General features: G+C 50.9%; 2 protein-coding genes across 2 annotated transcripts in view; one reads left to right on the top strand and one right to left on the bottom strand.

Moving 5' to 3' along the window:
* Window positions 1-27,208, bottom strand: part of CCDC8 (coiled-coil domain containing 8) — a 323,648-nt gene that overhangs the window by 259,891 nt on the left and 36,549 nt on the right. The window lies entirely within an intron of this gene.
* The window catches only part of PPP5C (protein phosphatase 5 catalytic subunit), a 45,946-nt gene continuing 20,348 nt past the window's right edge, over window positions 1,611-27,208 (top strand). Inside the window, exons 1-3 of the mRNA XM_050772214.1 lie at window positions 1,611-1,620; window positions 5,711-5,885; window positions 12,323-12,564. Coding sequence (XP_050628171.1) covers window positions 5,765-5,885; window positions 12,323-12,564 — 363 coding nt within the window. The 5' untranslated portion in view covers window positions 1,611-1,620; window positions 5,711-5,764. The remainder of the gene's footprint in view (window positions 1,621-5,710; window positions 5,886-12,322; window positions 12,565-27,208) is intronic.

Consider the following 27,208-nt stretch of genomic DNA (forward strand, 5'->3'; position numbering starts at 1 on the left):
GGCTGGAGTACAGTGGTGCCATCTAGGCTCACTGCAACCTCCGCCTCCTGGGTTCAAGCGATTCTCCTGCCTTAGCTTCCCAAGTTGCTGGAATTACAGGAGCCCACCACCATGTCCGGCTAATTTTTTTTTTTTTTTTTTTTTTTTAGTAGAGACAGGGTTTCGCCAAGTTGGCCGGGCTGGTCTTGAACTCCTGACGTCAAGTGATCTGCTCACCTCAGCCTCCCAAAGTGCTGGGATTACAGGCATGAGCCACCATGCCCAGCCCTGTCCTTATCTTATAATAACCAGTTCTTCTAGAACCAGACAATGCTCTAGTTCTCTTAGATTCTGAACCTCATGACCTGCACCACTCACTAGTTCCAGACTACACAACTTCTAGACAGTGCTACCTCCAGGGTCCTCTGATTCAAGATCTGGTGATCTGCTGTTTCTCTGGTTCTAGAACTGACTTACAAGTGCCTTCTGATTCTAGACCTCATTCCATAAGTTCCTTTGGCTCTAGACTTCATCATTTCCAGCTCCTGCTCACTCAAGATCTGACTCCAAATTACCCTGGGTCTAGAATTCAGCCTTCAAATATCTTCTGATTTTAGACTTTGCCTTATACAGTTCTCTGGTTTTAGATCTTACCACCCTCAACTCCTTCTGATTCTAGATCTTATGGTCCCCAAATCTCTCTGGTTCTAGAACTCAAGATTTTAGGCTTTTGTTTTTCCTTTTTTTATTAAAAAAAAAAAAAAAATAGAGACGGGGTTCCGCCATGTTGCCCAGGCTGGTCGCGAACTCCTGAGCTCAAGCAATTCTCCCTCCTTGGCCTCACCAAAGTGCTGGGACTGCAGGCATAAGCCACTGAGCCCAGCCAGGCTTTTTCTGATTCTGTGCCTTATTCTATAAATTCCTCTGCTTCTAAGCCTCACAGCTTCCAGCTGTCTTTGATATCAGATCCAAATTCTTCTGGTTCTATAATTCAGCCTCCAAATGCTTCTGATTATGGAATCTAGACTTTTCCCTAAAGATTCCTCTGGTTCGGAATCTTATTAACCTTAACTTTCTAATTCCAGACCCCACCCTCCTAAATCTATTCTGGGCTTCCCACCCCACTAAACTTACCCCAATTCCTTCCTTCAGTCTTAAGTCTTCCCATTCTAGACCCCTACCCTCTAGGCTGTGCTGCTCCTGGACTTCATGCCTCTCCATTCTCATTGCCTACAATCTCTGTGCCCCAGAACTGCCTCCACTTCCCACCCCAGCCCTCCAGACATGCACTTACCTTGACTTTACCCCACATGGTTCGGGGCACCTGGGGCTCCCTCACCTCTTGGGTGGTTTGCAGTCCAAAGACTTCTCCAGCCGCACAGGCACACGCACAGGCACACGCACAGGCACGGCACTGTCTGCATATTGCCGGGTGGGGAGAGAGGCCAGGACCCCTCAGCTCTCTGCCACCATCTATGTGCCTCCCTTACCCCCCAGCTTTCTTTCTGCAAATGGTGCTACTCTTGGTCTCCCACAGGAAAAGGCCTCCCCCTTCTTAGCCCCATTTACCCCCTTTGTGGAAGGCACTGCTTGCTCTGTTTCATCAGGGGGTGGCCTATCCAGATTGGTGCTATGGGGGGGGTGTGACCCCTACCTCCTCCCTCTGGAGGTGATGTGGATCCTCAATGGAGGGAATTGTGCTGGGCTAGGGAAAGGGGAGGGACTAGACCGGACACACTGGCTCTGAAACTCACCAATCTCTATACCACCATAAAAACCTCACCTTGGTAGGCACCAGAACTCTGTGTGTTGACTCATCTTTTGGATCTCCTCTGGGAGTGTGGGTGCACTGGCGGCTGAGTGTCTTTTTTTTTTTTTTACTTCCTTCCTTCTTTCCTTCCTTCCTTCCGTTCTCTCTTTCTTTTCTTTTTTTTTTTCTCTTGGAGTCTCACTCTGTTGCCCAGGCTGGAGTACAGTGACACATTCTCTGCTCACTGCAACCTCCACCACCCAGGTTCAAGCAATTCTCCTGCTTCAGTCTCCCAAGTAGCTGGGATTTCAGGCGTGCACCACCACACCAAGCTAATTTTTTTTTTTTTTTTTTTTTTTTTTTTTTTTTTTTTTTTTGAGATAGAGTCTGGCTTTGTCACCCAGGCTGGAGTGCAGTGGTGCGATCTTGGCTTACTGCAAGCTCCGCCTTCTGGGTGCACACCATTCTCCTGCCTGAGCCTCCCGAGTAACGGGGACTACAGGCACCCACCACCGCACCCAGCTAATTTTTTGTATTTTTAGTAGAGACAGGGTTTCACCATGGTCTCAATCTCCTGACCTCATGATCCGCCAGCCTTGGCCTCCCAAAGTGCTGGGATTACAGGCATGAGCCACTGTGCCTGGACCTAACTTTTGTATTTTTAGTAGAGACAGGGTTTCACCACGTTGGTCAGGCTGGTCTGGAACACCTGAATTCAGGTGATCAGGTGATCTGCCTGCCTCGGCCTCCCAAAGTGCTGGGATTACAGGCATGAGCCACCATGCCCAGCCCTTTCTTTCTTTTGAGACAGGGTCTCACTATCTCACCCAGGCTGGAGTGCAGTGGTGTGATCATAGCTCACTGCAGCCTCCTGGGCTCAAGCAATCCCCCCATCTCACCCTTCCCGGTAGCTGGGACTACAGGTGCATGACACCAGGCCCAGCTAATTATTTTCATTTTTTTGTAGAGACAGAGCCTTACCATGTTGCCCAGGCTGGTCTCAAACTCCTGGGCTCAAGTGATCCTCCTGCCTCAGCCTCCCAAAGTTCTAGGATTATAGGCTTGAGCCACCATGCCAGCCCCATGTCACTTTCTGATTCTGTGTATCTGTGTGTGTGTGTGTGTACATGCATGAGTGTGTGCACATTGTCATTCTGTGTATGTGTATGGGTCTTTGTGACATTCTGTGAACCTGTGTTGTGGGTTGTGGGGGAGTTGTGATTCCTTCTACAAGTGCATATTACTGTCTGGGTGAAATGATTCTGCCTTATGTGTGTTTCTGGTTACTTTGGGTTTCCTGTGTTTCTCAGTGTGGAAGGTGCTGTGTTTTGTTTTGTTTTGTTTTTAACCTGCGTATGTCTGTGTGATGTGATTCTGCGCACATGTGTGGGACTGCTTGATGCTGTAATTCTGGGTACCAATGTGTGTCTGTGTGACATGATTCCCCATAGTTAAATGAGCATGTGTGTGCAAGAGTGTGTGTCCGTGGACTCATGTGCAGGTGGGTGCCTCTGTTGTCATGTATGTCACTCTTATAACCCCCCATACAGGGTTGCACATAGGAATCTCTTCAAGGGAAGAAAAACACTCTCAAACCTTTGCACTTCCTGTTCCTTTTGCCTGAAATGCCTCTCTCTCTTCCCCTCCTCCCCTCACTTGGTTATCTCCTACTCATATTTCACATCTTGGTTTAGGTACCAGCTACTCCAGGAAGCTTTCCCTGCCTGCTCCAATTGGGTAAAGTGCCCCTAAAAGCTCACCTCGGAAGCCCCCTCCCATCACAGCACTGGGCACTCTGCCCGACTCTGAGTATTGTCTGGTTTTGTTTGTTTGTTTGTTTTTTGAGACAGAGTCTCACTCTGTGGCCCAGACTGGAGTGCAGTGGTGTAATCTCGGCTCACTGCAACCTCCGCCTCCCAGGTTCAAGCAATTCTCCTGCCTCAACCTCCCTAATAACTGGGACTATAGGTGTGCGCCATCATGCCCAGCTAAATTTTTGTGTTTTTGGTAGAGACGGGGTTTTGCCATGTTGGCCAGGCTGGTCTTGAATGCCTGACCTCAAGTGATCTGCCTGCCTCGGCCTCCCGAAGTGCTTCGATTACAGGCATAAGCCACCATACCCAGCCTACTTTGAGTATTTGTGATGGAGTGAATATAAAAGCACGACTCTGTGTCAGGCTCCCTGCCAAATGCTGTACTCGTGTTATCAAACTCTCCTCTAATCCTGTGTGATGGGGATAATTATTATCCCTGCTTTACAGAGGTTGAAACTGAGGCTTAGAAGAGGGTGATCACTTGCCCAAGGTCACAGAGTCAGGAAAGGATTCTGCTGGACTCAAACCCAAAATTCAAATCCATTATGGCAGCCTCCTTTTCCTCCAGCCCCCAAACAAACAATACGAACAAAGAACACAAAAGAAACATTTACTAAGCCACCAAGATGGGCTCTGGCACCTACAGAGGCAGTAGAGTGGCAATGAAGGACACAGGAGGTAGATAGGATTCCTGATCCTGGCTCTGTCACCTTATGTTGTTGTGACCTTGGTCAAACACCTCTGCAAGTCTGTGTCTTTATCTGTAAAATGGGGATGATACTAATATCTGCCCTTTAGGGTGATTGTTGGTTGTGCTGGGGGCAGTGGGAGAGATGGGGATGGACTAACAAGAGGTTTGGGAGTGGAATAGATAGGTTTGGGAGTGTGCTTCCAGGAGGATAACCAGAACCTTACAGGACTTAGTACTTAGAAAGGACAGACTGGAAGGGTGTACGGCAGATGGGGGTTGGGGAAGGGGTGGAATCTGGAGATTAGACTATTCAGCCTGAGGTTAGACTATTCAGGGTCTCCTAATCAGGAGTTTGGGTTTTCTCCTAAGGGTGCTGGGGCCATGGAAGGCTGGGAGTGAGGGTGTGCCATGGTTTTATTATGTCTTAGAAAGATCCCTCGGCCAGGTGCAGTGGCTCACTCTTGTAATCCCAGCACTTTGAGAGGCCGAGGTGGGCAGATAGCTTGAAGTCGGCAGTGAGGCCAGCCTGGCCAACGTGGTGAAACCCCGTTTCTATTAAAATACAAAAATTAACCGGGCGTGGTGGCAGGCACCTGTAATCCCAGCTACTCGGGAGGCTGAGGCAGGAGAATCGCTTGAACCCCGGGAGGCAGAGGTTGCAGTGCGCCTAGATTGCGCCACTGCACTCCAGCCTGGTCGACAGAGGGAGACTCCCTCTCAAAACAAAACAAAATAAAACAAAACCAAACCTCTAGCTGCCATGTGAAGGGTAAATGAGGGAGGCAGAGTGCATGCAATCAACGCTGTGATCTCAGACAAGAGAATCTGTAAAAAGGCAAACAGGAGAGTTTATTTGAAGATTCAGGATTTGGGAAGCTGAACACAGGAAGAAAGGGGATGGTGCAACACACTTCTGAGCCTTGCTCAGGACTTGAAATCCAGAGTGCCTTCATTTAAAAACTCAGAAACACCCTCAGGGTTGGACCTTTTTTGGCTTGAGAAGCCACCCATTTTTCAGAGATGGGTAACTGAGGCCCTAGAGAGGAAGGGAAGATTTGTTCAAGGTCACACAGGTAGCTGACAATAGGGCTCGACGCCCGGGTCCGGCTCCGCCTAGGGCATGGCGCTGCCTTGCAAAGCAGCCACACCCGCCAGCGACATTCACAACCCACCCCCCAACCCTAGAGGACAGCAGGGAAATCCCACTTTAAGAACCGAGAAACTTTTTACAGCCTTGGAACACGGTAACTTTGGGAGCAGAGGCCACACCAGCTCTGTTTCCCCGCGCGCCCCTTCTCTCATTCCCTATTGGCTCTCTCTACCAGGGGTACCGTCCGGGGACCCTCTGGTCACCTTGTCCTCCGCGCGCTCTATGGCGAGAGGGACCTGCGCAGGCGCGTGAAGGGCCCCTTCAGGGCCCGCGCTTTACGACACTTGTGCGGCAGCGGCGGCGGCCACCCGGCGCTCCTTCGCGACGGTTCGGCCGGGTGCCGCTGGCGGCCGTTGCCAGGGTAGGGGTCGCTTTGCGGCATGGCGATGGCGGAGGGCGAGCGGACTGAGTGTGCTGAGCCCCCCCGGGACGAGCACCCGGCTGATGGCGCTCTGAAGCGGGCAGAGGAGCTCAAGACTCAGGCCAATGACTACTTCAAAGGTGCGCCCGCCTAGCAGGGAGGGTGGACAGCGGCTCAGGCCGAGGGTGCCGGGCCCGCGCGGAACCATGGCAACGCGGAGCTGCAGTCTGGGCGCGGGGCAGGCACTACCAAGTGACTGGGCGTGGGGAGGCCCAGGATGGCGCTACCAAGGGGCGACATAGGGGGCTTCGGAGAGTGATACCTAGGAGTGGCGTGCGGAGCGGGTGCTACTCAGTGGAGAGACTGAGGGCGCCACCAATTGTGGGGCGAGAGGGGGACTGGAATGAGGGCGCTACCAAACGTGAGGCCTGTAGAGGGCGCTACCAGGCAGTGACATGTGGTTGGGGAGTGAGTGATGGCGCTACCAAATGGGGAGTCCTGGGGTGGGTGCCGCCAAGTGGGGAGTAGAGGAGGGACAGTCCCAATAGAGGCGGCAATCGTGGGGGTGGGGAATGGATCATTAGATGGGGGGAACAAGGAAGTAGGAGATTTGGGCTGACCGAGGAAAAGGAATGTGATGGTGGGGGCCTTGGGAGTAGGGGTGGGAATCCCCAAGAATAGTATCACTTAGAATATTGAGAAAGAGTCAAGTGTGGGGCACCCATTCATTCATTAATTCAACAAATATTTATTGAGTACCTGTTATGTGCCAAGGACTGTGCTTGACTCTAGGGATATAGCAGTGAAGGAGAGAGATGTGGTCCTGTCCTTAGCTTGTAATTTTGCAGGTGAACCAGACGTGAAAAAAAAAAAAAAACATGTAAATAAGTAAAATACTTAAATTGTGATGAGTGCTTTGAAAGCAAACCAGCAGCGTGATGAAGTAGAGAATAAGGGTTGGAGGCTACTTTAGATAGGGTAGTGGGGGAAGGCCTTACTGAGCAGGAAGCATTTAAGCTGAAACTCACAGAGGAAGAACTGGAGAGGAGTGTTCCAGGGAGTTAAGGCAGCCTGTGCAAAGGCCCTGGGGTGGGGAATGAAAGGACACTGGCATGGCTGGGGCTTTTGCTAGTTAGCAGAAGACCAATAGCAAGATGAGATTAGGACAGAGGGCAGATCATGCAGGGTCTCCCCGAGTCATTGCAAAGAGCAGTTTGGAATTTTTTTTTTTTTTTTTTGAGACGGAGTTTCACTCGTGTTGCCCAGGCCAGAGTGCAATGGCGCAATCTCAGCTCACTGCAACGTCCGCCTCCCTGGTTCAAGTGATTCTCCTGCGTCAGCCTCCCGAGTGGCTGGGATTATAGATGCGCATGCACACCACCATGCCCACCTAATTTTTGTATTTTTAGTGGAGACGGGGTTTCGCTGTGTTGGCCAGGCTGGTCTCGAAACCCTGACCACAGGTGATCCGCCCACCTCAGCCTCTCAAAGTGGTGGGATTACAGGCGTGAGCCACCACTCCTGGCCCTACAGGAGGACACACTGAGTAAGTAAATGGGACAGTCTGGACTGGAGAAGAATTTGGGTGTGATCAAACTATGGTTGGGAATGGATGAGATAATCTAGTAAGAGGGTCTAGAGAGGGGACTTAGGACAGATCCCGAGTGGAAGAGGGGGAGGCTAAGGAGGACCGCTTAGTGAGGTGGAAAGGAAGCCAGGAAAGGTGTCGGGAAGGCGGAGAGAAGAGAGTGCTTATAGAACAAGGAGCTGGTGCCCTGAGTCCGATGCTGCCAAGGCGAGCACTGGCCATTGGCTTTGGCTCCGTGGATGCTGATGGTGATGTTGACAGGAGCAGTTGTTGGGGAATGACGGGGCTGGTGCAGCCAAGAGGGCGCTGAAGAGTGAATGGGAAGGGAGGGAGTGGAGAGAGCAAATGTTAAGTGTTAGGAGTATTGGTTCTGAAGAAGAGTGGAGAAATGGGGGAGGGTGGTAAGTGAACGTGCGCAGGAGTTCAAGAGCAGCCTGGCCAACATGGTGAAACGTCGTCTCTACTAAAAAATTAGTCGGGTGTGGTGGCACACACCTGTAGTCCCAGCTACTGGGGAGGCTGAGGCAGGAGAATCGCTTGAACCTGGGAGGCAGAGGCTGCAGTGAGCCAAGATCACGTCACTGCATTCTAGACTGGGCAACAGACAGAAAAAAAAAAACAACAACATGCAGTGTCAGGGGAAGATGGATTTTTTGTAAGGATGGAAGAGAGTAGAGTCCAGTAGAGATGGAGAATTGATTCTGCATGTGAGAGGGGAGACTTGCAGCAGCAAAACCCTGGAGAAGGTGGAGGTGGAAAGGATCTGGACCCCTGGAAAAGAGTTGGCCTCCAGCAGGAGCAGAAGCAAAGTATGGAGAAGTTTGATCTGGTGGGAGCCATGAGAGGGAGGTAGGACCAGTGAGAGATGAGGCCAGAGGTAGAACCTTGGAAGTCAGATTGGGGAATGTGGGTGTCATCCTGAGGGTGGTCGATGCCATGGGATGTTTCAAGAGTGGGGTGCCGCGGTTCAGTTACCATTCAGAAAAGATCCCTGGCTGCCATGCAGAGACTGGACTTCAGGGTAAGACAGGAAGGAGGCTAGATTAGTGGACAGGTGAGGGGTGGTGATCGCCAACCAGGCTGGAGGGACAGAAATAGATTCAAGAAGTGTTTCAGAGAGGAAGTGAGAGTGGCTGCCTGGAGAGAGGGTAGACGGTACTCCAGGCAGAAAAAAAAAAAAAAAAACAGGTGGCAAAGGCCCAAAGGTGAGCGGAAGCTGGCATGGATGCCGTGAGTAGGAGGCTGGAGGAGGTTACGATGAAGCTGCGGGGAGCAGATTGCGCAGGGCTGTGGGAAGGAGGCAGGGCTTTCTGGGGTGGGGTGGTGGGGGGATGGGGCTCTGGGGAGCCCTGGGAGGTTCTGAGTAGGGAAAGGACACGGTCAGGTTTGTGCTTTAGGAACACCCCTCTGGTGGGGCAGGAGAAGAGACTGTGAGGCCAGGTAGAGGCTGAGCCAGGAACCTGGGTAGGAGAGGCCAGGCCAGGGCTGGGTGGGGCTGGAGGGTTAGAAGGGAGTGGCTGGATCTGAGAAATGTTCAGGAGGCTGACTTGGCAAAAGAAGCGAAGTGACTGCCAGGCTTTGGGAGCTGAGGGATCGGGAGGAGTCCAGGATGAGGCTCAGTCTCAGCTGGGTGATGGGGTGGAAGCTGGACTTCCCTGTGATGGGAGCAGCCTGCATGAGGGTTGCTGCTCAGGCCGTGTCAGAATTCTGGGCCACAGCTGCCATTGGGAGGAGCCCGTTGTCCCCCAGGACCTGGGATCCAGGCTCTCAGGAGTCCTGGGGCTGGGCAGGCAGCCAGAGGGGCCTGGCACTGAGCTGTTACAGAGGAGAACGGCCCTGCTGGCCCAGGCCCCTCGCTGTCTGGCAGGCAGTAGCAGGCACAGCGCCCCAGGCTCCAGGGCTATGGGAATAGCAATAAAAAGAATAATTACAGTTCACCTTAATTGAGCCTTGTGGTGGCCAGGTACTACACCGTGGGGTTTAATCCTGCCCGGAGGCTGGGAGATGGCTAGGAGTGGCCCTGTTTATTTTATAAAGGAAGCAAGGCTCAGAGAAGTGAAACCACTTGCCCAAGGTCAGAGTGTGTGAGCAGCAGGGCCCGGATATCCCCTTCCTCGCCACGTGCTTGGCTCCCATGTTCAGCTTCCTCCCAGAGCCATACTGGCCCTGTTGAGGAGAAGAGGGGCCCCAGCAGGGAGAAGAGAGGTCCCGGGGCTCAGAGGACTGTCCCCTCAACTGTGGCTGATTGCTCTGTAAGTTCAGGCCTATTCCAGAAATCCTGGGGGCAGAGCCGGGTCCCCGTCTCAGGTCTGAGTCAAAGGGAAGTGTCTCAACTGTCTTCCCCTCTCTCTGGGCCTCCGTGCCCTGCTTCTGTAAAATCGGGGGTGGGGGCTTATGCTTAACCCCTAAAGAGGCTCCAGGTCTAAGAGCTTGTGGGGAGGGAGCAGGCCACGGTTGAGAGCTCAGGCTGCCTGGGTTCAAACCCTGTGTCTTTCTCTACATGGTTGATGACACCTGGACAAATGATTTAACCTCTCTGGGCCTCTGTTTCCTTGCATCTAAAATGGGGAATGTCTTGAGGCTTAAATATGATCCTGTTTGTAAAGCACATAGAACAGGGCCAGGATATGGCATGTGGGTCAACCCGTGGAGTACTGGCTCCTCCCATTTCCTCTTCTTCCCTTCACTTCTTCCCTTCATTTAGTCACTCATGCATTCACTTCTTTTGCCCGCTTCTTTTGCTGCAGCCAGTTTTCTTTTCTTTTTTTTTTTTGAGACGGAGTCTTGCTCTGTCGCCCAGGCTGGAGTGCAGTGGCCGGATCTCAGCTCACTGCAAGCTCCGCCTCCCGGGTTTACGCCCTTCTCCTGCCTCAGCCTCCCGAGTAGCTGGGACTACAGGCTCCCACCACCTCGCCCAGCTAGTTTTTTGTATTTTTTAGTAGAGACGGGGTTTCACCATGTTAGCCAGGATGGTCTCGATCTCCTGACCTCGTGATCCGCCCATCTCAGCCTCCCAAAGTGCTGGGATTACAGGCTTGAGCCACCGCGCCCAGCCGCAGCCAGTTTTCTTACACAAGTTCATAAAACCCTCACAGCCACCCAGTGAGGCAGAGCTCAGAAAGAGGAGGCTGCTTGCCTGCGGCCTCGAGTTAAAGATCTGCAGAGCTGGGTGGCAGGCCCTGAGACTCCAGGCTCCCCTCCCTGTGCCACTGGAGTAACAACTGCCCCATCAGGAGTGCTGGCCAGGCGGCCTCTGGACCACAGCCAGGAGGCCTGAAGGAGTCCTCGAAGGCTCTGGCATTCCAGGGAGGGTCGGTCAGATCTGGGCTGCCTGGTTCTGCCCTTGCTTGTTTCTGGGAAGTCCCGGGCCCTGCCCTCTTGGGGCTCACAGCTATGGAGGGACACACTCATTACTTAACAGTGACAATGAGAGTGGACAGGGCAGGCACAGGAGAGCCCAGGGACTGGGGCAGCCCAGTCGGGGGCCTGACTCAGCCTGGGGGTAAAGGAGGGCTTCCCGGAGGAGGGGACACGTGAGCCATTTGAAAGATTGCCAGGAGTTAGCCTGGCAAAGAGGATTGTTGTTAGATTGTTGCTTCTCCCTTCTGTAATGTCAGTCCCCATCTCTCTCTGCCTCCCTCCTTCCTTTTCCTCTGGAGCCACTCATGGAGCCTGGGACTCTCTTCTTCCATCTCTTCACCCAGCTGACTCCCATCCTCCAGGTCTCAGCCCTGGTGTCCCCTCTGAGCTGCCCCAACCCTAAACACTGGGCACCACTGTCTGGGGAGGGCAGGGCTGTGGGTCGAAGGACTGTCGGAGTGCTCTTGAGAACATTAAAATGGGAGTGAGGCTGGGGACTCTGTTCAGGGCTGCTGGTAGAAGGACTCTAGGAAACCCCAGTCCACAGGGGGTTCCTCAGTAGCCCAGGGATACCCAGGTAGTAAAAGGCAGAGCTAGGGACTGGGCCCAGGCCACCTGCTCCTGCCTCTGTGCCTGCCCCTGTGCCACGCTGCTGCCCAGAGGTCACCATGGCATGGGGCGTGAAAGTGGGAACCTTTTGGTCTTGGCCTGGCTCAGAAGGCCCACTTGTCACCCGCTGTGTGACCTTGAGCACAGGCCTTTCCTCCCTGAGCTTCAGTCCCCAGATTTGGAGACAGGGTAATGCCATATCCCCGGGCTTGTGAGAGTTCAGTGAAGGGACCTGTGTACTAAAGCCCTGCATGGCCCTGGTACATCACGGCCCCCAGTGGGGACAAGCCTCTAAGGCTGTGCAAGCCTTGGCTCTCCTGCCTGTCAAATGGGCATGAGGGAGGGATCAAGCCTGGCTCTGCAGGTACAGACAGGGCATTTGACCTTGAGCAAGACCTCCATGGCTTGTCTGTGAGGTGAGCACCAGATGGTCCTTACTCCCGTGGAGACATGAGGATTCCACAGGTCACGATGTAAATGCAGGGCACAGCTGTAGTTCATCTCAAATAAAAATCCGACCTCTGCTTGGCCAGATGTCACATCCTGTCACTCCACACTTAGAACATCAATGTCCAGACCTCGATGTGGCTGCTCGGGGCCCAGGGATCTGTCCCACCAGCCTCCCTGTCTCATCTGTCCTCCCCCTGCCCACTGTGCCCAGCTGCCCCAGCTCTCACTGGCGCTCAGACAAGGCTCAGCCACCTCTGGGCCTCTGCACCTGCTCTTCTTGCTCTTGGAGTGCTCTTCCCTCGGTCTGCTGCTAGTGCCCAGCTTGGGGCTGGAGGGTTGAGCGGGCGGGTGTGTGGAATCTCTTCAGTCCTGGAGATTGTGGCCGAGAGGACAAGCCCTGAGCTAGGTTGGTTGGGACAGGCAGGAGGGGCAGGCTGAAGAGATGTCTCTGGGCTCAGAGTGGCCCTCAGCTTCCCCGTCTGTGAACAGGGAGACTGGGCGTCACCCAGCCCAGGGCCTGTCCTCGCGGGGTTGGAGCACTGCCTCATGCCTCTTCCTGCATCTCCGCAGCCAAGGACTATGAGAACGCCATCAAGTTCTACAGCCAGGCCATCGAGCTGAACCCCAGCAATGCCATCTACTATGGCAACCGCAGCCTGGCCTACCTGCGCACCGAGTGCTATGGCTACGCACTGGGAGATGCCACGCGGGCCATCGAGCTGGACAAGAAATACATCAAGGGTTATTACCGCCGGGCTGCCAGCAACATGGCACTGGGCAAGTTCCGGGCCGCGCTGCGAGACTACGAGACGGTGAGCTGGGGAGTGGGCCAGGCCTGGCACCTGAGCCAGGCGGATACTGAGGGCCAGGCTGGCGGGGATGGGTGTGAGGAGCCATTCACGCCTCTAGTCACCACTTAGCCAGCCAGCAAGTGCCTGTGGGGCCCTGGGCCCAGGCCACAGCTCTGCTCAGTCATCTCACACTTTGTGACCCTGGGCCAGTTACCCTGCCTCTCTGCACCTTCCTTTCCACATCTGTGAAATGAGGAGAACGAGAGGATCAGCCTGAGGGCAGCTGTGAGGAAAAGTGAGCTTCTGCTTTTCACATGAGTAGACCAGTACCCGGCGCAGGGTCGCGTCCTGTGATGGTTCACCTGATGGTGACTGTCATTGTTAGTGCCGGTGCTGGACAGGAGCCACACAGCCTCCCTTCTTCTGGTAGAGCTTGTCTTTCAGGGGCAGGCAGAAAACCCACCGCTGAATAGGTTAGCAAAATAATTGCAGATGAGGATCTGCACTTCGAAGGAAAGAGGAAGGGAAGTCGGGCGCGGTGGCTCACGACAGTAATCCCAGCACTTTGGGAGGCCAGAGTGGGAGGATTGCTTGAGCCCAGGAGTTTAAGACAAGCCTGGGCCACATGGGGAGGAGACCTCATCTCTACAAAAAATACAAAAATAAACCAAACGTGGTGGCACACACCTTTAGTCCCAGCTACTCAGGAGGCTGAGGCAAGAGGATCACTTGAGCCCAGGAGCTCAAGGCTGCAGTGAGCTGTGCTCTCACCACTGCACTCTAGCCTGGGGGACACAGTGAGACCCTGTCTCAAAAAAAAAAAAAAAAAAGAAAAAACAGGAAGGGTGATAACGCTGCCAGGGACAGCAGGCGGGATGTGTGTGATATGCTGATGAGGGAGGGGACCTAGGGCACAGTGAGAATTCTCTAGTGCCCTCAGCCACCTGATGAAAATCCTGATGCGTGAGGCCCTGCAGAGCGAGCGCACACCTTCACACCAGGTATGCTCTGCACCTTCCTTCAGGGAGGCTGGCTGAATCATCGCAGCACCCTGGGACGTGGGAACTGGGATTACTCCCCTTGCACGGATGAGGAAACTGAGTCCCTAAGGGGTGAAGTCACCTGCCCATCTGGTTAGCGGCAGAGCTGGGATTTGAACCCAGGAGGTCTGGCCCTCAGGGCCTTGTCTCTCCCACCTCAGAGTTCGCTCCCTGAGATGGGGACGTGTGTTTGTCCTGCGCGTGGGGACGGTGCAGCAGGGGCTGTGTGTCTTGTGTGTCGAGAGGATTGTTATCCTGCTGCCACACACAGACACTTCACTCCCTCCTTCGGTTGCAGCCATCACACTTGGAGCTGCTTCTGTCATGTAGGGAGGGGCAACCAGGGAGCTGGGAGCCATGAGTCTGCAGTTGGTGTGGGGCTGAGAATCATGAGTCTGCAGTCGGTGGAGCCAGCTCAGATGACTGGACCAGCTATTGGCCGCTGGGGTGGAGGGTGGACTTCAAGCCAGGTGAAGGCTTGAGCCAAACATGGGTCCAGGGGACACGTGTTAGGATGGGGGCAGAGATGTGGCGGGGGGTTAGGGTGACACCTAGAAGGGTTGGAGCAGGGACAGCAGAGCAGAGGCCTTCCCAACTTGGGCTCTCAAGCCATTCTTAACCAAGCCCCTCCCTCATTGTCTCTTGGTGTCCTAATCTAGAAAATGGTGACGGGAGGAGTGGCCACCTCTGGGTGGCAGTGGCTGTGATGACGTGGTTGAGTAAAGGTCACGAGCTGCAGGGCTCAGTAATGAGTAACCAAGAAGGACAGTCGGTGTTGGGTTGGGGCAGGGCTCCAGGTGAGAAGGGGGCCTGGGGAGACAGTGGGGCAGAAGAGAGGAGCCCCAAGGACAGGTTTCGGGCAGGGTCTTCGTCGCATGTGGGGCTGCAGGAGCGTCTTTCCCCAGGGTAAGGAGCAGGAGCTCTTTTCAAGGCTCTGGCCCAGTCTAGGGCCCAAGCCCGCATACTCCCTGAGGCTGGACTGGTTGGCTTCAGCCATCTTGTGGGTATGCCACGTCTGAGCTATGTCCCAGGCCTGGCAGATGGCAGGGAGGGTTGAGGGGGTGGGGAATTCAGAGCCTTTTACAGAACACCCAGCACCTAAATTGTCATAGCCCATTTCCCCATGGGGGCTCTCCCAGCAGCATTGGGGATCCCCACATGAGCCTGAGGGCTTACCTGTCATCAGGCCATCCACATGCCTGCAGGCCTCCAGCCCTGCTCCCTTCTGCACAATTCTTCAGGCTCCGTGTGCCCTGGGGCAGTTCATCTTTCCAAGACTAGACCTCCTGCTTGCCAGATGCTAGAGTTTCCTGCTGGACCAGGAGCTCGTCAGGGAAGCAGAGCAAACACGTGACCTTGACCTTGGGCAAGGAAGCTCCCCTTAGCCTGAGTTTCCTCAGCTGTCTGCTCACTCTGGGCCCAGCAGTGCTGGGAGCCCTTTGTGCACCTGAATTCAGCCTGAATTCAGCCTGAAGCCTAGAGAGGGGATGTCCCTCCTCCAGGGTCACCCAGCAGGGAAGTGGCAGAGCTGAGACTTGAACCCCCAATCCATGCTTGTAACTGTTTCTGGGCCACAATCAGTTGAATAGCTTCAGCACTTTTGTCCTCGTCAAATAGAGAAAAGAAAACGGGTCATTGTTTGGAGCAAATGTGTATAAATATTGTTTTATGGAAATTACTTTTCATTTACACAAGTACAGATGAGTGTTGCGTGTGATACAAAAATCCCTGTTTTACATGTGGGCTGCAGGCAGAGGGTCTGAGGTCACCAGTGCAGGGGCTAGAGGGGCAGGCTCTGGGCTCAGGATGCCTAGGTTCACAGCCAGCTCAGATTGGGTAGCAGCTGCATGGCTCCCAGTGCCTTTTTTCCCAGCCTCAGTGTCCTCATCTGTTAAAGGAGGTGAGAATATAGAAATAACAACCAGAGAGTTTTTTCTTTCTTTGTTTTTTGTTTGAGGCAGTCTTGCTCTGTCGCCCAGGCTGGAGTGCAGTGGCACAAATCTTGGCTCACTGCAACCTCTGCCTCTTGGGTTCAGTGATCCTCCCAGTTCAGCCTCCCAAGTAGCTGGGGCTACAGGTGTGCGCCATCATGCCCAGGTAATTTTTGTAATTTTTGTGGAGATGGGGTTTCACTGTGTCGTCTAGGCTGGTCTCAAACTCGTAGGCTTAAGTAATTTGCCCTCCTTAGCCTCCCAAAGGGCGGGGATTACAAGCATGGGCCACGGTACCCGGCCCCAAAGTGTTTTTTCTTTTCTCTCAGTCAACAATTAACACAGAAAGTTTCTGTGACCACTGGTCACGAAAGGGAGTGGGAGTTTCTCCCTACCGGCAACCAGGCAGTCGATTCTGCAGTGGACACCAGCTGGGTGTTCTCTAATTGAGTCAATTCTGACAGGATCTGTCTAAGAGATTGCATTAGATTCCACAGGTTGAGGACTTAGTCCCCACTTGTCCCCCAGTTCTGATGCTGATCACAAGACCTTATTTTGCCGGTGATTCTGACTGACTGACTTAACGTTCCTGTGACCCACTCCTTGGGTTCAGTTAATTTGCTAGGAGAACTCCCTCATAGAATTCAGGGAAACACGTTTACCAGCTTATTATAAAGGCTGCTACAAAGGATACAGATGAGGAGATGCACAGAGCGGCGTGTGGAATGGAGCGCAGAGCTTCCCCGCCCTCTCCTGGAGCACCACCCTTCAGGAACCTCCTTGTGTTCAGCTATTCGGAAGCTCCCTGGACCCAGTCCTTTTGGGTTTTTATGGAAGTTTCATTATGTAGGCTTGATTAATTATACCATTGGCCATTGGTGATCAACTTCACCTGCAGCCCTTCTCCCCTCCCAGAGGTTGGAGGGGGCGCTGAAACATTCCAACCTTACAGTCCCACTTTGATTATTCCAGTGACCAGCCCCCATCCTGAAGCTACGTAGGGGTGGCTAGCCATTAGTCAACACATGAGCATGCAAAAAGGCACGTCACTTTGGAGATTCCAAAGATTTTAGGAGTTGTGTGCCAGGAAACAGGACATGATGAATATCAAACCTGTATTTCCCAGTACCACTGGCCACCTGTGGTCTTCAAACACAGTTCCCTTATATCCAAAGAATATACAACTCAAAAGGTACTACTGGCCGGTTTGTTACTAGAACTCCATTAGGTCATTAATAATTAGTCCATCACATTATATGATTATGTCTCCCAGGCTGAGACCAGTCAGGTTTGCAGGTTTCTATTCAGTCTTGTCAGTTTCCAAAAGCAGGCGTGATCTCAGCACATATATAGCTTCCCCCTTTCAGGCATTAGGTATAATTGAGATTAGAGACAATGTCACCTCTGACTCTGAGCCTCTTTCAAAGTGTTGATGTAATACTGGAGTTTTCTTAATTCATAACTCATTTATTCATTCCTTTACCCTCATAAATGTTCCTCCATCTCTTCATTTATACCTGTTGTCCTGAAGGAAGAAACTGAGGCAAAATTAATATAAGTAGAGATTTTATTTGGACCAAGGTTGAGGACCAGCCTGGGAGCCTCAGGTTATTTTGGGAAGTGCTCTAGAGAACACATAAGCTCAAGCTTTTAAAGACAAAAGGATACATCAGGAGAGGAGTGATTACAAAGGGTGTTTTTCAGGAACTCTCATTAGTTTAAAAAATAACATTGATGAGTAATTGGCTCTACCTTGTTAAATTACGGGGTGTAAGTGATGGTGTCCGAGTATGGCATTGTGAGGTTGATGTGTAGCTGTTTATGGAGTCTTACTCTCAAGTCCAGAGTCAGTGGCTTCGGGGGATGAGTTTTTCTCAAGGTGGGGAGTGGGACATGACTTCTCCCTCATTCCAGTTCCTCTCTAGGCTCGATCATTTAAAGGGGGTTTGCATTACTCAAGGAAGAGTTTATTTTCTTTCTCATTTTTCCCATTTAGTCAAAAATCTTTCTTCTCGAAAGCATTGATCAAAGTCTGAGTGTCAGAGTGTCCCTCGTCACTAGGAAGGCTAACTTTAGGGCAGGCCTGTTCCATGTGGGGGAGGGGGAAGGAGATGGCTCAGTGAGGAATTTTCAGAGTGTCCAGAAACTGAAGTAGGATGGCCTCACAGAGTGGCAAAAAGAAGACCTGAATCAAGTCACTGATTTATACAGCTGCGTCTTGTGTGTTGAATCATCTCTAGTCTTTAGGATACCAGGATTTTCATTTTCTTGGAAGTAAAGCAACAAGATTAGTAATTTAAATGGTAGAAATATAATGCACATAAGGATTATAATGAAAACAAGAATGTATACGCCAGAATGAAAAAAAGAGCCTTTTCCAGTTAGGGAGCCAACTGAACCCATCATGAGGAAAATGAAACCCAGCTTCTGCTTTGGGGACTTACTGTAGCCAAGATAGAATTCAAGATTCAGTACAAACTGCAGGCAAATAATAAAAACCCAAAAACAATGGTCAGGGCTAGAATCTCAACACAGATGTGCTACTGAAGCATCGTTTTTCTCTCTCCAGTCCCCCAGTTTTACCAAAGACACTAATAATAGCAGGACCAATTTATTCTCAAAATAAGTGTTATACTTTATTTGCATAAAGTACAGCAGGATTAGTGACTGACCATATAGACTCCTTTTAAGTTGGCTTTTCTGGAAAGTGAGGAATTTCAGATTAGACTTCCCCCCCGCCCCCCCGAGATGTAGTTTTCCTCTTGTCGCCCAGGCAGGAGTGCAATGGCGCAATCTCGGCTCATTGCAACTTCCGCCTCCTGGGTTCAAGCGATTCTCCTGCTTCAGCCTCCTGAGTAGCTGGGATTACAGGCACCTGCCACACACCCGGCTAATTTTTTTTTTTTTTCAGACGGAGTCTCGCTCTGTCGCCCAGGCTAGAGTGCAGTGGTGTGATCTCGGCTCACTGCAAGCTCCGCCTCCCGGGTTCATGCTATTCTCCTGCCTCAGCCTCCTGAGTAGCTGGGACTACTGACACCTGCCACCACACCCGGCTAATTTTTTGTATTTTTAGTAGAGACGGGGTTTCACCGTGATAGCCAGAATGGTCTCGATCTTCTGATCTCGTGATCCACCCACCTCAGCCTCCCAAAGTGCTGGGATTACAGGCGTGAGTCACCGCGCGCAGCCACTCACCTGGCTAATTTTTGTGTTTTCACTAGAGACGGGGTTTCACCACGTTGGCCAGGCTGGTCTTGAACTCCTGACCTCAGGTGATCCACCCGCCTCGGCCTCACAGAGTGCTGGGATTACAGGCATGAGCTACTGTGTCCGGCCTTTTTGTTTGTTTTTTAACAGTCTCGCTCTGTCGCCAGGCTGGAGTGCAGTGGTGCAATCTTGGCTTACTGCAGCCTCCACCTCCTGGGTTCAAGCAGTTTTCCTGCCTCACCTCCTGAGTAGCTGGAATTACAGGCATGTGCTACCACGTCCAGCTAATTTTTGTATTTTTAGTAGAGACAGGGTTTCACTATGTTGGCCAGGCTGGTCTTGAACTCGTGACCTCACATGATCCACCCACCTCGGCCTCCCAAAGTGCTGGGATTACAGGCATGAGCCACCACTTCTGACCTAGATTAGACTTTTAAAAGCCTTTTGAAGCTGTAAAGCCAAGCCAAATATTCACCATCAGACTCTGCCTGTACCTTACAAATTAGGTGAATTCCTTCCCGACATCCCAGAATATCTTGAGGTTCCTAGGCCTGTCAGAAAATGACTTTTTTTTTTGAGACAGGTTCTTGCTCTGTCACCCAGGCTGGAGTGCAGTTGCACAATCGTGGCTCACTTGCAGCCTCGACTCTCCAGGCCCAAGCGATACTCTTACCTCAGCCTCCCTAGTTGCTGGAACTACAGTCATGTGCCATGAAGCTCAGCTAATTTTTTTATTTTTTTGTAGAAATAGGGTTTCACCATGTTACCCAGGCTGGTCTCGAACTCCTGGGTTCAAGCAGTCTGCCTGCCTCAGCCTCCCAAAGTGCTGGGATTACAGGCTTGAGCCACCAGCAAAATAACAAAGTAACGTTCTTTTTTTTGAGATGGAGTCTCGGAATCTCCCTCTGTCTCTATCACTCTATCACCCAGGCTGGAGTGCAGTGGTGCAATCTTGGCTCACTGCAGCCTCCACTCCCAGGTTCAAGCAGTTCTCCCGTCTCAGCCTCCCTCAGCTGGGATTACAGTTATGCACCAACACGCCCGGCTAATTTTTTTTTGTATTTTTAGTAGAGATGGGGTTTCACCATATTGGCCAGGCTGGTCTCGAACTCCTGACCTTGTGATCCACCTGCCTTGACCTCCCAAAATGCTGGAATTACAGGCATGAGCCACCGTGCCTGGTCCATAACATTCTTTACTTACTGAAAGGTCAGGGACCTTGTAAGGGAACTGTGTAGGTAACAAACCAGGCCACTCTTTTTCCAGGTCGTTGGGTTTATAAAGTCAACCCCAATCTTTGAAAGCAGTCAGGTAATATCTGAAAATATGCTATTCCAGTCAAAAAGCCTTGGTAAAATAACCAGTGTTTTCGGTGTGTCCTGTTACAAAAGGAAACAGATTCTTATTGTTTTGTTATGCAAATAACTATATTGCCATAAAATATATTCATGAATAGTTTGTGAATTCTAGAGAAATCAGATAGAGAGAAAGGTACATGTTTCAATTTTGCTCACCAAAATATACTTTACCCAGCCAGTTGTGGTGGCTCACGCCTGTAATCCCAGCCCTTTGGAAAGCCAAGGCAGGAGAATCACTCAAGTCCAGGCATTCAAGACCAGCCTGGGCAACACAGTGAAACCCTGCCTCTGTTAAAAGAAAGTTATTATTATGTTTTAAAATAAAATAAAAAAGAAATATAACTGGACTTGGTGGTGCATGCCTGTAATCTCAGCTACTCAGGAGGCTGAGGCATGAGGAGAATTGCTTGAACCTGGGAGGCGGAGGTTGCAGTGAGCCAAGATTGTGACGCTGCACTCCGGCCTGGGCAACAGTGAGACCCTGTCTCAAAAAATTTAAAAAAAAAATTTTTGAAAAGAGGAATCAGCACTGTTTCAAACAAAAAGCCGTAAAAACCATTTCAGTCTTCCATCAGTTCAGGCCTGTGAACAAGTAATTAATTCTTGTTCTACTTGATATTGTATTCATGAACCATCATTTTTTTGTTAGAGTTCTGAAAGTTTTTACCTAGTTCAATGGTATAATCCCCAAAGTTATCAGAAACCAGTATTCAAGAATACTTGTCATGGTCTTTTCTGTGAATTTCCTTGAAGAAGCAGCAAATTTTTGACAGTAGCTGATTGTAAAATAATTTTTTTTTTTTTTGAGATGGAGTCTGCTCTGTCGCCTAGGCTGGAGTACAGTGGCGCAATCTCAGCTCACTGCAATCTCTGCCTCTCGGGTTCAAACAATTCTCCTGACTTAGCCTCCCGAGTAGCTGGGACTACAGGCGCATGCTACCACGCCCGGCTAATTTTTGTATTTTTAGTAGAGATGGGGTTTCACCATGTTGGCCAGGATGGTCTTGATCTCCTGACCTTGTGATCTGCCCATCCTCGGCCTTCCAGAGTGCTGGGATTACAGGCGTGAGCCACTGCGCCTGGCCTGTGAATCGTGTTCTTATGTGTCTTGGAATCTCTTATCCCCTTGTGACAGCAGAGTGCTTTAGGTATCAGAGTGACCAGTCCCTTATTCATACCTTCCCGGCTGAGCTAGAGTCCTTACTGGTCTTCTCCTAATGGGAGGCCCTTTAAGACTCCAACACGTCATGCATGGAAAAACGTCCCCATACCGCTGCAAAGTCTCTGGTTGCCTAAAGAATCCAGTGGGTCAGAGGGGTCTATTTTCTCTTCTCTTTGGGGCAAGAAGACTTACCCTCATGCAGCTTAGTTGGAAGCAGCTGCAATTTAAAAAGCATGCTGTTGGCTGGGCGCGGTGGCTCAAGCCTGTAATCCCAGCACTTTGGGAGGCCGAGACGGGCGGATCACAAGGTCAGGAGATCGAGACCATCCTGGCTAACACGGTGAAACCCCATCTCTACTAAAAAATACAAAAAAAAACTAGCCGGGCGAGGTGGCAGGCGCCTGTAGTCCCAGCTACTCGGGAGGCTGAGGCAGGAGAATGGCGTGAACCCGAGAGGAGGAGCTTGCAGTGAGCTGAGATCCGGCCACTGCACTCCAGCCTGGGTGACAGAGCAAGACTCCGTCTCAAAAAAAATAAAAATAAAAAAATAAAAAGCATGCCATGTAATTTCAGCCCAGAAGTGCAGCCACCAGTACCAGAATGCCAGTGCCATGACCCGGGCCTCCTGCTGTGAAGCAACGGTGGAAAAGGCAGTTTCCTTTGTTCCCCCTGAAACCCCAGTCCCTTGCTTGTAGACAAAGATGGAAACCTTCCTTCTAGAAAAAGAGAGGTAGAAAAAACCACTCAAATAAAGTCTAGACCTCACCTGACAAGAGAGGGGGTCCAGATTCAGGAGCACTCACCCTTTTGCCCCCAGTGAGACCTGTGGAGTTGGAGGAACACAGTGGGTTTGTTCTGGTACTGAGCATCGAGTCCAGGGGCACCCAGTGTCTGAGGGGGTACCTCTGAATCCTGCTCACAGGGCCGGGAAACATTGACATAACTGAGGAAACTGAGGCAGAATTAACATAGAGTTTATTAGGGCCAAGGTTGAGAGAATTGCAGCCCTGGAAACACTTCAGGTTACCTTGGGAAGAGCACTGGAGAACAAGGGAGAGGCTTGAGGGTTTTTGGTTTATTTTTAGAGACAGAATCTCACTCTGTCACCCAGGCTAGAGTGCAGTGGCACCATCATTGCTCACTGCAGCCTCAAATTCCTGGGCTCAAGTGATCCTCCCACCTCAGCGTCCCAAGTAGCTGGGACTGCAGGTGCATGCCACCATGCCTGGCTAATTTTTTTCTTTATTGTAGAGATGGGGTCTTGCTGTGTTCCGCAGGCTGATCTCAAACTGCTGAACTTCTGCCTCAGCCTCCCAAAGTGCTAGGATTACAGGTGTGAGGCACCATGCCTGGCCTGCTTGAGCTTTTAAAGCAAAAAAAGGACAAATGAGAAGAAAGATGATTATAAAAGATGTTTTTCAGGAAATATCATTGGTTTATAAAAATAACATTGATTAATAATTGCCCATCCATTGTGGAACTAGAGGGTGTGAGTTACGGTGTCCTTGGTTCGTGGCCGTCTAGAGTCCACATAGCACGTGGCTTCAGGGGATGAGTACTTCTCTTAAGTGAGGAGTGGGATGAGACTGCTGTCTTATTCCAGTGCCTCTCTGGGTCTGATCATTTAAAGGGGCTCACCAGATAATTTTTCTTTCTCATACCCACCCTTTTGGAAAGGACATTGGAATTGGCCACTGTGCTGGGTCTGGGTCGTAGGCAGCACACTAATCTAGCACATGCCTCCCCTCAGATCACTTCCATTCGGATAGGGTGCAGTTACATAGGTGCGGGACTAGTGGGCTATTTTTACCACCAGGCTATATAACCGCATTCACTGTTAGCCCCAGTTTCGCCAGATGGTGTGAAAGCACAACCCACTCCCATCCGGCCCTTGGGAATTCTGACAGAAGGTTTAAAAACATAGTTACGGTTTCTTAGGAATTACCCCTGCTTCCAGCACTGTAGGTATATACCCTTGGTGCTAGGACCACTACATCAGGTAGGGGAAAGAAAGAGAGAAATAAAATTTGTAATTACTATACCAGCGTATTTCTGCCTTGGCTAGAACTGCAGAGTCACACCGACATCTTCCCCAACCCTCTTCCCCAGATTCTGCATGGAACGGTGCAGCTCGGGGAGTTTGAGAAGATGCTGACGGTTTGACTGAAACAGGGATCAGAAGGCGGCCCACCAGGAGTGAGCTGGAGATGCCCGGTCTCTCTTGGGATGGGATTCAAAGGCTTAGGGAAATTGGAATACTTGAGTGGATTTGTCACTTAAAACCCACTCACCCACACTGGAGGGTCCAGAGAACACACCTTTTACCAATACTTTGAGAAGCAGATTTGTGAGGGGGCCCCGGCATCCCTGGTTGCTCCTCTCTACAGGCTGGACCTTACGGTGGGAACCACGGTCACTCAGTTGTAAAACTTACATGCAGTGGGAACAATTAGATCCGGGAGAGGCAGGGGCCAAGTGTCAGCACTCAGCTGCTGAAGGCAAGATGTCTGTCAGGAACACAGAAGCAAATCCACCATTAGAATAATCTGACTGTTGCGCCCCAGTCGGATTATATACTATATATACTATAGTCGGATTATATACTATAGGCCCCAGTAAGGGCCTATAGGGGGCCTGGTGATGAATGGAGTTTTAGCTCAGGTCTGACTCTGAGTGGGTTGAGTGGGTCCCTGGACCCCTCCTGTGGTTATTTCCCCCATTCCAGCTGCACAATTGGAATAAGTGTACTCAGCAGCTGGCGGAAAATCCCCACGTGGGTTCCCTAAGCTGTGGAGTAAGGGCCGTTATGGTGGGAAAGGCTAAATGGAAGCCATAGAGCTGCCTCTACCTAGGAAAATTGTAAATCAAAAACAGCAGCACATCCCTGGAGATTGTAGAGATTAGTGCCACCATCAAAGACTTGAAAGATGCAGGGGCGGAGATCTTTACCACATCCCCACTCCGCTCTCCTGTTCGGCCCTGTGCAGAAGACGGCTGCATCCTGGAGAATGGCAGGGGATTATCGTGAGCTCACCAGGTGGTGACCTCAGTTGCAGCTGCCGTACCGTGAGGTTTCATTGCTCGAGCGGGCGAATGCATCTCCTGGACCTGCCGTGCAGCTTCTGATGTGGCAGGTGTCCCTTCTCCATCCCTGTCTGTGAGACCCACCAGAAGCAGTTTGCTTTCAGTTGGCAAGGCCAGCGCCATACCCTCGCTGCCTGCCTCAGGGACATATCCGTCCTTCAGCCCTGGGTCATAGTTTCCCTCACAGGGATCTTTGCTTTTTAAAACATTGCCAATGAAAATTGTTACTAATTTGTTATCTTTTTGTTTTAATAGCTTTTGGGGTACATGTGGTTTTAGTGACATGGATGAATTGTGTAGTGGCAAAGTCTGAGATTTTAGCGCACCCATCACCCAACTACCGTACACTGCACCCAGAACAGAGATTTTTACCCCTCACCCCCTCTCACCCTGCCCCTTCTAAGTCTCCAGTTTCCATTATACCACTCTGTATGCCTTGCATACCCATAGCTTAGCTCCCACTTACAAGTGAGAACATACGGTGTTTGATTTTCCATTAGTGAGTTATTTCACGTAGAATAACGGCCTCCAACTCCATCCAAGTCTACAAAAGACATTATTTTGCTCTTGTTTTTGGTAGGGTAGTATTCCTTCATGGAGACATTGATCACCCTTCCGTTCTGCAAGCTATCACACTGGTCCACGACACTGATGGCATTTTACTAATTGGACCTAGTGAGCATGAAGCAGCTACTCTGTACTTACTGGTAAGACAGTGTGGAGTGAGGCAGTTCTAATAAACATCCTCTCGTGTATATCCACATGCATAGGTACAGTCATGCATTGCTTAACAACGGGTACTTTTTGAGAAATGTGTTGTTAGGTGATTTCATTGTGTGAGCACCATAGAGTGTGCTTACACAAACCTGGATGTTACAGCTTACTATGTACGCACCTAGGTTAGGTGGCACCTAGGTTAGGTGGCATGGCCGAGTGCTCCTAGGCTACACGCCTGTACAGCATGTTACTGTGCTGAGTGCTGCGGCAGCTGTTGCACAACGGTAAGTATTTGTGCATCTGAACGTAGAAAGGGGATAAAATAGGGCCGGGCGCGGTGGCTCATGCCTGTAATCCCAGCACTTTGGGAGGCCAAGGTGGGTGGATCACAAGGTCAGGAGATCAAGACCATCCTGGCTAACACGGTGAAACCCCGTCTCTACTAAAAATACAAAAAATTAGCCAGTCGTGGTGGCGAGCACTTGTAGTCCCAGCTACTCTGGAGGCTGAGGCAGGAGAATGGCATGAACCTGGGAGGCAGAGCTTACAGTGAGCTAAGATCACACCCCTATAGTCCAGCCTGGGCAACACAGCGAGACTCTGTCTCAAAAAAAAAAAAAAAAAAAAGATAAAATAGGCCGGACACGGTGGCTCATGCCTATAATCCCAGCACTTTGGGAGTCTGAGGCAGGCAGATCACAAGTTCAGGAGTTCAGGACCGGCCTGGCCAACATGGTGAAATCCCATCTCTACTAAAAATACAAAAATTAACCAGGCGTGGTGGCGGGCGCCTGTAATCCCAGCTACTTGGGAGGCTGAGTCGGGAGAATTGCTTGAACTTGGGAGGCGGAGGTTGCAGTGAGCCAAGATCAAGCCGTTGCACTCCAGCCTGGCAACAGAGCAAGATTCCGTCTCAAAAAAAAAAAAAGAAAGAAAAAGATAAAATCTAGTACACGTGTTGAGGGCGCTTACCATGAATAGAGCTTCTAGGACTGGAAATTTCTCTGGGTGAGTCAGTGCGTGAGTGGCGAGTGAATGTAAGGTTAGGACAGTACTGTATATGTCTGTAGGCTTCATAAACACTGTACACTAGATTCTACTAAAATTTATTTTTTAAAAGTTTTGGTTCTTCAATAATAACCTAGTTTACTGTAACTTACTTTATAAACTTTTTAATTTTTTAAAACTTTCTCACTTTGTTGTAATAACACTTAAAACACAGATGTACAGCTGTACAAAAATACTTTCTTTATATCCTTATTCTGTAAGCTTTTTTCTGTTGAAAAAAAATTTCTTCTGCTTTTTAAACCTTTTTGTTAAAAACGAAGACACGAACACAGACATTAGCCTACACAGCCTACACAGGGTCAGGAGATCAATATCACTGTCTCCCGCCTCCACACCCCGTCCCACTGGAAGGTCCTCTGGGGCTGTCATACGCATGGAGCTGTCATCTAGGGTGACAGTGCCTTCTGGATAGCCCTGAAGGACCTGCGTGAGGCCCTTGAGAAGGTGGTGGTGTTTTCAGAAAAATGTCCATGGTGGTTTACTTGGCTTCTGTTTTCATCATGGATTTGTGTGAGTCATGGCGTTGCGCTAAGACACTCCTATGGCTGCGCTGTCACTAGGCAGTAGGACTATTTCAGCATGTTTATCTTCTGGGACCACACTCGTATATGCGGGCCATTGTTGACTGAAACGTCATTATACAGCTCATGACTGTATATGTGTCTCTTGCTCTGTCGCCCAGACTGGAGTGCAGTGGCGCGATCTCAGCTCACTGCAAGCTCCGCCTCCTGGGTTCACGCCATTCTCCTGCTGAGCCTCCCGAGTAGTGGGGACTACAGGTGCCCGCCACCACACCCGGCTAATTTTTTTGTGTTTTTTTAGTAGAGATGGGGTTCCACCAAGTTAACCAGGATGATCTCGATCTCCTGACCTCATGATCCACCGGCCTCGGCCTCCCAAAGTGCCGGGATTACAGGCGTGAGTCACCGCGCCTGGCCCGTGTGTGTCTCTCTCTTACTGGTTCTGTCTCTCTGAAGAACCCTGACTCGCATGATGGATCTGCCCCTCATTGGGTCCTTTTCCAGAAGACACACCTGTGTTCTTCTTTCCTGTCTATGCTGGAACTTGGGTGCAGACCTAGGCCAGATCTGGGGACTC

Source organism: Macaca thibetana, chromosome 19, assembly GCF_024542745.1.
Source record: "Macaca thibetana thibetana isolate TM-01 chromosome 19, ASM2454274v1, whole genome shotgun sequence".
NCBI classification, from domain to species: Eukaryota; Metazoa; Chordata; class Mammalia; order Primates; family Cercopithecidae; genus Macaca; species Macaca thibetana.